This window comes from Danio rerio, chromosome 1 (genome assembly GCF_049306965.1).
Source record: "Danio rerio strain Tuebingen ecotype United States chromosome 1, GRCz12tu, whole genome shotgun sequence".
NCBI lineage: Eukaryota > Metazoa > Chordata > Actinopteri > Cypriniformes > Danionidae > Danio > Danio rerio.
Window position 1 is genome coordinate 19,051,532 of NC_133176.1, and position 12,140 is coordinate 19,063,671.

Below are 12,140 nucleotides of genomic sequence, written 5' to 3' on the forward strand. Positions count from 1 at the left end.
TAACAAAGTAGACACTGAGAACAGTGTTGCGGATCCAAATGCAGTGAATAATCAAGGTCGTACAGGCAGAGATCAAAAACAGGAGCAAAACAATAATACAAGGGCAATCCAATAACCCTGGTCAAAATACAGGTGAGAGGTCAGACTCAACGGCAATGAATCAGAACGGGGAACAAGGCTAGATTCAATACCACAGGAAACAAAACCAGGGAAACCACTTTGTACATGTTCATCATAGAAACAAGACTCAGCAATGTGTGAATGAGGGTGAGGTGTATTTATAGTCCTTGTAATCAGTATAGATGAGAAGCAGCTGTATCTGTGCGTGAGTGTCCGGATTATTGTCAGCTGTGTCAGAAGTTGATGAGCGCAGGGAGTTTTGGGAGTTGTTGTTCATTCAGCAATAATCTCCCATATAGAAAACTCTGCTGGCGATTGCAACAAACTACAGAAAGCAAATCGCCACAAAAAGACAACATAATGGGAAATATATTTTAAACAATTTTTAATTGACCCAAGATTATAAAATTTGTTGTTTTCATTTGAAAGTTTTAGTCACTTTGATGTTTTTATTAAATCATTTTAAAATTTTATGTAGTCTTTATTGAAAAATATGTAACAAAACCGGTTATATTAGTCACTGTATGTAGAATAATATAATATAAAAACCTGCACTTAAATGTAGACCAATTTTCCATTTATTTTTGTTATATTTTATTACAATAATAAACTATTAAATACACTAATAATACACTATTAACCATTTTGTATCATTTAAAAAAGTTTTTATACCGACCCCAAATGTATGCCAATGATAATCTTCATAGGTTCAGCATAACAAAAAACCTGTGCGCGTTTGTTTCAGATCGTGAACGGCCGCCTGCAGTACAAGTTTGACTGTGGTAGTGGGCCTGGTGTGGTGTCTGTGCACAGCACCCAGGTCAGCGATGGACAGTGGCACACGGTCTCCCTTGAGGTGGACGGTAACTACGCCAGACTGGTTCTGGATCAGGTCCACGCTGCGTCTGGCACAGCTCCAGGCACCCTCCGCACCCTCAACCTGGACACCAGCATGTACTTCGGGGGTCACGTGCGGCCCGCGTCCGGCTCTGGCAGACTTGTGATGAACGGTCTGCGGGGTTGCCTGGAGGGAATTGTGTTTAATGGGAGAGAGCTGCCACTGTCTCAGGTTCGAGGAGCTCATTCAGTGCTGGAAGAGTTGGTGGAGGCGGCTCCCGGGTGCAGCTTGGCTCCTCCAATCCAGGGCTGCACCAGTAACCCCTGCACCAATGGAGGCACATGTTTAGCACTGCCTAATGGAGGTATGTGTGGCATGATTTTGGATGCATGTTATTGTATGTACAGTGCTCGTGAAGTGCTCTGAAGTGTGCATTGTTTGATGTAATTTCAACTAAAAATGAAGATGGGTTTTGATATAGAGTAGCCCCTCCTTTTTAAAAAACAGCCAATAGCATTTGTTTTATTACAGCTCTGCTATTGAAAGTTGACAAATGATAAGCGTAATGAGGGGCGGGGCATGTCAAATACTAGAGAGCATTTGATTGGTCAGAAGATTTGATGAGAAACTTAAGTATGAGGTGATGTCAAAAACATTTAGACCCATTTAGTGGCAAACAGCTAGCCTTGGATGTTTATGGCTTCTAAATTCGAGTTTTGTCTTTGTTTTGGAGCAAACTAGCTTACAGATATTCTTAAGACTAACATGCTGATATAATTTTTAATTTTATTTTTGATATATAGTTAATTACATTTAATTTTACAAGGACTTTAAAGGGAGTTTGCCCACTCAAAAAACGAAAATTCATACAATATATTCTCACCCAATTATTTCAAACCTCTTTTTTTGTTCAATTGTGTATAACCATATAGTATTTTTTTGCTACTATGGATGTCAGTGGTCACAGGTTTCCAACATTTTTGAAAATATATTGCTTTTTGTTTGTAAATTTTTTTTATGGTAAACTGTCTCTTTAAATATAGGACTGACTAATATGTTTTTTTTAATATGTTATTATGTTTTCTATTGTGTGCTGTAGGATATTTCTGTAAGTGCACCGCTGCATTCATGGGCACTCACTGTGAAGTCACTATCAGCCCTTGTGCCTCTAATCCCTGTCTCTATGGAGGCACATGCATCCCACGAGGAGGAGACTTTTACTGCCAGTGCAGAGGACAGTACTCTGGGCAACGGTGAGAGCATGTGTTTGTTAACAACCCTAATAATTCAAGAATTCCATTGCATTAGATAATGATCAACAAAATGGTGGCAAAAACATGTATAGTGTATTCAGTTATGGGTATACTGAGTGACATTTCTGAGGATATTATTTGTAAATAATAGCAAAATCTTTGAAAAACAGTGCCATGTCCCTATATATGGGAGTTTTTTTTTACATTTCTTGTTTTGATACTTGATCTCTGATGCTATTTTTCTTTAAAATGATTAAAGTGTCCAAGTATTTTTTTCTGGGCAACTGAAATATATATTATATTATTATAATAATATATTAATCAGTATTCTCCATTATGTGACTGTTTTATCAGATTGTTGTTTGTTTGTTTTTACTTTTTATTGTGTTTTATTTCTATTTTTTAGGTCACTGATTTGTTCCTAAATCTCTCTGTTCTATTTTTATTTATTTATTTAGACACCAAAGCATTAAATTCCTCTTTATTTGACTAATTATTTTAAAAGTTTGATATTTCCCTTTTTGTTTTGTTTGTTTGTTTGTTTATTTAACTTTTTACTGACTTTGTGTGCCTACTCCAGATATGTAGCCAAATACAAGAGAGCTCTGTCAATATTTTCATTAATTAAACTTCATTAATATGCATAGTCTGGCTCAAACTTAAGAAAAACACTTCAGAGATCCATATGGCATTCTCAGTAATTCCTATTAAATTGGAAATTTAATCAGAAGCTTCGGGAGGGGATGTTATTGGTAATAAGATTTAATTCAGTAAGACAGAATCAATTTTCTCTCTGAGAATTTTTTCACTGCAGCTTTAAAGCACCTGAGCGCAGCTTTTCTTATTTAAAGTTTAACTGAAGATTTTTGAATGATTTATTGGCTCTTTTTAATTTTCATTCAGGTGTCAGCTGGGGCCGTACTGCACTGATAACCCGTGTAAGAACAGTGGCAAGTGCATTGATAGCCTAGATGGCCCTGTATGTGAGTGTGAACCGGGTTTCCAAGGAGAAAGGTATGTGTATTGAAATTTTCTAACAAACCTGTGAGACTCTCAATTACTTATTTTGTTACTATATGAAATGGACATGGTGAAGAACTTCTTTATGAGATAATCTGTCATCAGAAAACATGACAACTATCAAACTTGTATGCAATCCTTTCTTTTGTGGAACATAAAAAATAAGTTGGTAAATAGCAGGGAAAAATGGCAATTGTAATCTAAATGTTTTTTAGTACAGGGTTCCCTATGGTTCATGGAATTACTGGACTTTTTATGGACTTTTCAAAAGTCTATTTCAGACGTTGATAGTCAAGGAGCATTTATATTGTTTTCTCCTGGTCATGGAATATCATGAGTTTTTGTTTGTCACTTTAAATTGTTGTTTTCGTTGATCAAAATGTACATTTTCTGTATTGTATTTTTTCTCTAATACTGTTTTGATGCCTATTGTTATGGTTGGGCAATTTGTCAGCTCCATTTTATTCCTTTCAAGCTCATTAACTGGCAGTCACTGAAGTCAAATGCAGCTATCAGACTGTACCTGTTATTTAAAACCAATATAAAAGTAATATAAAATAAAATAAAAAAAATTAAGAGGTTTTGCTTTAAAATGGCTACTTTAAAATCTGGTTGATAAAAAAAGTAGATGACAGAAAAGTTCAGTTAAATGTACAATTTAATAGGAATATGTAAATTTGTAAAGATACTATTGAGCTATTAAATATAAAAGAGGGAGCACTGCAAAGTCACTTAAACAGTAAATACTTCAGATTTATTTCAAAAACTGAGGTAAACTATCCATTGTTGTTTTCAAAGTGGATATTAAAGTCATGCACAAATATATTCAATCTAAAAGCATTTTAAGACTGTTAATATTGTAACATAATATTTTAAAGTAATATTATTAATAAATAAGCATGATATTAATATATAAGCACAGTAGTGGCCTGTTTTTTCATTGAAAGTGGAACTCTGGTAATAAATACTTTGTTGTTTTAAAATATTGCATTTAACACAATAATGTCTTGACATTTTCTGATATGATATGAAAATAAAATGCAGTTAAATATTTTGAATAATTAATTGCTACATTGCTTTATTAGTTAAGATTTTATCATTTGAATCAACTGACACCCCTATTTAATACACCACCAGCTACAAATTATTGATCTGTAGTGATCTGTAATTATTGATCTGTGTATGTTTTGTTTGTGTGCAGGTGTCTCAGTGATGTAGACGAGTGTTTGAAGAACCCTTGTGGCAATGGCGGTCACTGCCAGAACACATACGGCTCCTTTAGCTGTAATTGCTCCAATGGTTACAGCGGCCAACATTGTGAACTTCGTTCCGAAATCCGCAACGAATTTGTCTCCACCTCCTGGAACATCGGCTTGGAGGAAGTGATCGGAATCGTTGTCTTTGTCGCCAGCATTTTCTTTCTCGTTCTGCTCTTCGTCGTAGTTCGCAAACGCATTTGTCGGCGCTCAAAATCCAAATCTGATGACGACGACAAGATCGGCATCAGCACTGGCACCCAGAACAGCTTCCTTCACCGGCCATACTTTGACGCCAAACTCAACAGGAACATCTACTCCGACATCCCACCGCAGGTCCCAGTACGACCCATTTCCTACACTCCCAGCATTCCAAGTGACTCCCGCAACAATCTAGACCGCAACTCGTTTGAGGGCTCAGCCATACCAGAGCACCCAGAATTCAGCACGTTTAACCCTGACTCGGTGCACGGGCATCGGAAGACGGTGGCGGTCTGTAGTGTAGCACCTAATTTACCTCCTCCTCCACCCTCCAACTCTGTTTCTGACAGTGACTCCATACAGAAGCCCAGCTGGGACTATGATTATGATGGTATGTATTAAACCCATCTTGTTGTTGTGCAATGAACTATTTGTGCTAATTAGTGACTATTCACAGAAACTCCTTGTTTGTTGTGTAAATCGGATCCGTGTGCCTCATGAAGTGACAGCGGGCTACATTCCTATTGTTGAATGTGTTTAGTATTTATCAGACAACAAAAACAATCACTAACTGCTCTTGAATCAAGGATTTTTGTAGCTCCAATAATACAATTTTCATCAAAGGCAGCAACACCAAAGCTCCAAAAAAACTAATTTATTAAATTAAAAAAGCTTACACAAAAGGTGTAACGTTTCGAGCCACATGGCTCTTTATCAGACAGCGTTCATCACAATCAGGTGTCCCTTTTTGTACACATCCAGGTCACATGATGTCCTTTCGCATATATGTCCACATATACATACATAGATATCAGGGGTGGCCAACCCTGTTCCTGGAGAGCCACCTTCCTGCAGATTTCAGTTGCTACCCATATCAAACACACCTGAACCAATTAATTAGGACCTGAACACCACGTGATAATTACAGGCAGGTGTGTTTGATATGGGTTGCAACTGAAATCTGCAGGAAGGTGGCTCTCCAGGAACAGGGTTAGCCACCCCTGATACTTATGTTTACATACATACATACACAATCATTTATATACACATATACATATGAATACATACATACACACACACTCATTCATAAATATAGCTTAGATACTTCAAGTGAAAATTCCAAAAAAATAAACCATAATATTACATCACAAATTATAATAAAGAACAGAATGCACAAGGATACACCAGACTATACCACAAAATATAGCCAAAAAACCATTCAATCATCATTCATTCATTTTCATTTTGGCTTATTCAGTATCAATGATAAACAAACCAAATTGAATTCTTACAGGGAAGACTAAATGCTAGGGCTTGGCGATATGCGACAAAAATCTCCTATCATGAAATAAGTAATCCGATAAATTACGATATATATCACGGTTACCATTTCTGTTTAAATATATAATTGATGACTTGTAAAGAATTTGTTTTTGTTTACCTTTAGAAGTATTTTGTCAGAAATGTACTTCTTTGTTTATACGCTTTATCAAAAATGTAGAAATAGAAAATAAATATTGTTAAAATAGAAAAGATATCCCCCCCCCCCCCCATATTAAAGCAACTCTAACTGCATTTTAAATTTCATGTATGTGACTCAATCTGTTTTATGTGGTTGGTAATTAAAAGTTTTTTTTTGTCCTCACAGCTAAAGTGGTGGACTTGGACTCATGTTTAAGTAAAAAGCCGGTGGAGGACAGTGCATGTCACCCGTACAACACCAGAGGAAGCATGTCTGAGGTCCACTCTCTCAGCTCCTTCCAGTCTGAGTCCTGTGACGACAATGGTACGTACAGTAGGGAAGAGAATAGGTTGCTTTTGTTTTATCTAATAGATGCTACACAATTGAAATGTTTTAAATACTTCTTGTTTTATGCATTTTTTTCTGCACTGTAGAAATATTTATGCAGCTTATTTTTCTGTAATTACAATGCAAAAGGTCATGTGAAAAAATACGGCTTTAGTCGACCCAAAAAAAAGGTTTCTTTAGAATTACACAACATTACTCTGAATGACAAAACTTTTATTTTTGGCTTATATTGAAAAACACTACTAGCAGCCAGTATTAAAACAGTAAGCTTGACCAGTTCATTATTATTTACAACATTTACTTATTTAAAAAAGAATTATTAATTAAAATGAATACACAATGTGCTTGTCATTTCTCCAATTGACCAAACTAGAATGACTTAACTTGAATTACTTCAGCATCTATTTGTTGATGTCACAAACTGTTGATTTACTATGTTTTTGTATAATGTGTAAGTTCATTTTAATTTTAGTACTTCAATAATTAATTTTATACAAACAAAGCTGACCTTTTTGAATATGCCACAAAAAACACGTTTTAATAATTTATATTTATTTGTTATATTATTATTATTATTATTATTATTATTATTATTATTGTTGTTGTTGTTGTTGTTGTTGTTGTTGTTGTTGTTGTTGTTGTTGTTATCATCATTACTATTATTGTTATTATTACTACTGTTATTATTATTATTATTATTACTATTATTATAATTATTGTCAATAATATTACTATTAGTATTCTTATTACAGTTATAATAATAATAATAATAATAATTATTATTATTATTATTATTATCTTTATTATTATCTTTATTATTATTGCTATTATTGTTATTATTCTAATTATTACGGTTATTATTATTGTTAATATTACTATTATTAATACTATTATTATTATTATCATTATTATTCTTATTATTGTTATTATTATTATTGTTGTTGTTGTGGATATTATTATTATTATTAATATTATTATAATTTTTATTGTTTATTTGTTTAAAGAAGATGTAGTAGTTCAACCGCTGTCTGTGTTGTTGTCAACTTTGCAGTTTGCCACATTATTTCACCAATATTTTAACATTTTGTTTTCGCTACGTTACTTGAAACATGAAATTAGACACTTTACATGCATTTAATATGTTTTCTATGGAATTGATTTTGTACATTTCATTTGATATTTATTAATTTCAAAATATGTATAATATCAAAAACATATCAACTATCTTTATTAGTACTTCAAAGGTAAAACTAAAATCATAGTAATTTTATTTTGATGTTGTAGGTTACCATAGACATTAGTTTTGTCAGGAGTGTACTGGTATATGTAGTACATACTAAACGTTAGCACTTTATGATTTAGTTCCTTTTTTATTTAGGAATTAGTGTTCAGTAATTGAAGTTTGAACCTTGTAATTATGTGTGAAATTGGTTAAAGTGTCAGCTATCATTTCTGTTCATTCAGCATAAAACGAAAGGTCAACACTGTTTGCTGTGCACAGTATTGAATGTAGAAATAGTAGTAGTATGCTTTTCCAGACATAACCAAAATCTCTTGCATGCTCTTTTAAGTTGGCAGACCCCTATACTGTTCATCATATGGTTATTCTTTTTTCCGATTATTACTCTGAACATCTGCTAACCCTGTCTGTCTTTATTTTACTGATGTAACCCAGTGTAAAGGATGATATGTTTGGGTCATGTGTTATATCATTTCTCTTTCTCTTCCTTATCGCTGCACTTGGGCTTCAGCTCCCATTTGGATCAAATCTCACCACAGACACAGAGCAAGGTTTTAAATAGAGGCCTGCTCGTAAGTGAACACTCGCCCACGGTGCAAGGAAGCGATCACTGAAGGCCCTATGAAATTCTCAAAGCATAAAAAAAGAAGAAAGCATGTCTTTTCTCTAAGCCTCGTCGTTTTTTTTTTTTTTTTTTTGCTTTTGGCAACTTCTCATAAGTTTTTCATCAGTTCAGACAGCATCTGAGAATGGCCTATATAAGATCTCTATTAGTTCTCTGTGTGGAATTCATGTTGTGGATCTCTTCTCTTCTTTTTTTCCTTTCCCTTCTTTGTTTCTCTTAATGAAGCCAATGGATGGTTGAAGACATCAGCTCAGAGTGTAAAAGCAGGGTATGAAAAGTACACATGATGGGTCTACAGCACACATCATTTCTGTTGATCTTGAAGGCCCTTTCACATGACTTCTGACAGCGTTTCCTTGGGTGCTGAAGTGCAGGGAACAAACTGCTAGGAGCTATGTTGCAGTACAGTTGAACTTTGTAGCACACTACTTTAAAGTACAACCCACTTCAGCTTTGAACTGTTTGGTGCTTGACCTTACGAAGCACAGCAAATAATAACGTGTCATCATGAGGCCCGATATCATTGCAGAAATTCAAGGCAGCAATGATTGTGCTTGTTGAAGATTCATTTGGGTCAGAATGACAGAGTTATATAAAGCTTAGAGCAGGGGTCTCGCGGGTCATTTGCAGGCCTCTCTCTTCCTTTAAAATATAGCGAGATTCGGCCCACCAAATCATATATTTTTGAATCACTATCAATGTTGTGCAGTCGTTTATAGCCACTTGTGGTTTTGACCCCCACCTACTGGACATTTAAAGGATTGTACTATATGTCCAGGTTACTTTAGGTTTCTCGCAGTGTGCAGTTGAGAGTAACGCTGATTATTTCTTGGAGCTGATTTAAACATTGAAATATATGTCCATAAGTACTCTATTTTTACTAAAGCTCTATTTTTGTAAATATTCAATGGTCATTTAATTATAAACAGTTTTATACCACCTGTTTTTGTGGTACAAACACCTCTTCATGGCTTACACAGTATGCTGTTAGTGTTAATATGATCATTTTGCTAATTTTCGATTTAAATGCTTTTTTTATGTTATTGTTATCTGTCTGATATCAGAATTAGGTCAATATCTTTAAGCCGATAGATTAGGTCATTGTACAGAATTGCCTGCCTCTCGTTTTGTTATTCAATTTATTATTTTTATGCAACAGTCAAGTTGCATGTTAATTTGCTATGCAAAGAAAAGAAAATAATCTATTTTTGCCATGCTGATTTATGTGAAATCATATAACTATATAATCACCATGCAATTTTAAAACTACAACTCTTTTTTTTTTTTTTTTTTTTTTTTGCTTTTAGTAGGCTATTCTAAGATCTGTTTAAGCTTCTATGAAGTTTTAAAAATAAATTCAGTTGTTCACTGTATTAAGTTGTCTCTACATTTTAAAATGTTTCTATTTATAGGCTAAAGTATATCGGTTATCAGCCACCATATCTAAAGAGTTTTCGGTTATCGATATCGGCCCAAAAATCCATATCGGTGCTTCCTTACTTTTTGTTGTAGTTTTACAAAAAAAAAGAAACATATTGCGAAGAACAATTGTCAGTAAAGCCACTAAAGTTACCTGGTTTCTGCTGTCTTACTGCTATCTGTTAAACTTTTGGTTAAGCGACAACTGATTGGGACATAATAATTTTTATTATTGCTTATTATTAAATCGTAGCATTTTATAGCAATTTAAACTATACCCTCAATGTGTACAACAAGAAACAAAATGAAGGAGATTTGATAGGAAAAATGTTATCAATTACATCAGGTTTTCACTTTCCTTCTTTTGCTTGAATGTTAAAATGGCCCTCCTATGAAATGTCAGTCACTAATATGGCTCCCCGCCAAATTTTAGACCTTTGGCATAGAGAAACTTTTTGTGTGTGTGTTACTGCTGCAAGGTTATTTGAAGGTGCTTGCGCTTTAGTGTGCATGGTAACTAACATCCCTTGCAAGGCACAAGTCATTGAAATGAATAATTGGGTTTCACAACGCAGTGCTCTCCGTGTCCTGTGTGAAAGTCATTTTAAACTGCACAGTGGTAACGACTGGAACGTGACCAAAACCAGCACGCTGAACACTGTAGGACAGGGCTGTTCTCTATTTTAATACTAATGGCAACTGAAAGTTTGTTGCATCCCTACTTATAGGATGTGTTGTGTGAAACGGAGTCATGGATTCATGTGAAAGAGACCAAATCATCTAACCATTGACCCTCATTTGACTTTATCAATCCCTGAACTTGACCTAACAACTTCCCCATTGAATAAATGATCAATATTGTCTTAAGGTCATATACCTGCATATTCTTCCAAAGCGCCAACCCTTGCTCGTTAATGTTTGCTCCATCTGCTGATTTTGGTTTGGGGCCAGAGTTTGTCCTTGTTCTTTTTTTTTATCTTTGAGAATTTCCCTGATCCTTCCTTCCGCCTCTCTGTTAATGTATGTAATCATGAGCACAACGTCAGCCTCCACTCCCACTGTCCTCAACCCAGACGTGTGCCTTACCAACACAACCCAAACCCCCTCTGCCATTAACCCATCCTCAGATCACACCCTTGTCAGAAGCCAGAACTCCCATTAATCCAGAGTTAATATCTGTTGGTGCTAAATCAAATCAAATCCATCAGTTATGTCAAAATACTGTATAATGTCTCATCGTGAGAAGCGCTTTTGTCTGTGCTTCTTTGGTTCTTGACTTCCAGTGTTTCTGTCCTGTCATGTTTACTCGTGGAAAACAAAATTAATGTTAGATTTCTCTCATCTTCCCTTCTTACAAGCCTCCCTAGTGACAGTAATCCACCTTGTCAGCTCTGTTGTTGACTCGGTGGAGAAAGAAGGTACTCTTTTGCTGCTTCCTTGCTGATTATTGGGTGTTTGTGTCGTTAGGGTTTGGTGGGTGATTCATTTGGTCTCCAAAATGCCATTTTCTTCACCCATAACTCATCTACAGAGACAGAGAAATGAAAATTGACTAATCGCATCTGTCTCACACCTCATTAGCCAACCCAGGTGCCTCATTTGACTTCAATGGCACTTGATTGTTGAGCTAATTTGAGGTGGTGTAAAGACGGATTTCAGCATTTCATCAGTGCTGTGATAGAAAGCTGTGCAAGCAAATGGCATTAAGATCACCTCAAACCTTCATGGTGCTTATATTTATATCCACATGCTCCTGCTATCTTTGTTTTGTTTTTGTTCCCACAGTGGTCTTCAGTCTTTCAGTATTGACATTTTCTCTTTTCTCTCCTTTCTCTGCAATTCTGTTTGCCTTTTGTCTAAAGAGTCATTCTCGGCTCATGAACACAAGAACCCAAGAGGTGATACATTTCTGTACAACTTGCCTGAAGCCTTTTTTCTGTTGTATTTTTTTATTTTATTTTTTTTTTTGGTTTTGCTTTGTTTTCCTCTGATATAACACAATTCTGCATGTCCACAAATCTGTGACAAAAATAGTATCAAACCAACTTACTTTTTAAAATCAATTTACTGTAGGACCCACCGTGCCTGCATTTTGTGCATTTTTTGTCACAGCTATAAATTATTATTGATTTTATTTATTTTTTGCTTTTGTGTTCCCTATTTATCTTACTAAATTCCCTCAAAACACTACATTTGAACAACCAAATAACACCCTCCTTAATCATTTCTGTTCAAAGTTTTTTTTCACAAACTAGACATTTATTTTAAGTTACTTTCAGTGTGATGTGTGTATTTGTGTATATATTTTGGTTAAAATATTTGTGTGATGTGCATTTTGCTGGTGTGATACTGACGTTG

The 12,140-nt window shown here is 35.0% G+C and overlaps 1 protein-coding gene across 15 annotated transcripts in view; it reads left to right on the plus strand.

The window, feature by feature from the left end:
* The window catches only part of fat1a (FAT atypical cadherin 1a), a 150,315-nt gene that overhangs the window by 134,119 nt on the left and 4,056 nt on the right, over window positions 1-12,140 (plus strand). For 4 of the 15 annotated variants that reach the window (XM_021469232.2, XM_073930593.1, XM_021469206.3 and 1 more), the window contains 7 exons: window positions 866-1,322; window positions 2,058-2,211; window positions 3,115-3,225; window positions 4,433-5,079; window positions 6,337-6,474; window positions 11,141-11,200; window positions 11,645-11,680. In XM_021469232.2, the coding sequence (XP_021324907.1) occupies window positions 866-1,322; window positions 2,058-2,211; window positions 3,115-3,225; window positions 4,433-5,079; window positions 6,337-6,474; window positions 11,141-11,200; window positions 11,645-11,680 (1,603 nt within the window). Of the gene's footprint in view, window positions 1-865; window positions 1,323-2,057; window positions 2,212-3,114; window positions 3,226-4,432; window positions 5,080-6,336; window positions 6,475-8,249; window positions 8,632-11,140; window positions 11,201-11,644; window positions 11,681-12,140 lie in introns of all 15 variants that reach the window. The other 11 variants (XM_005168343.6, XM_073930660.1, XM_005168345.6 and 8 more) reach the window with 9 other exon arrangements.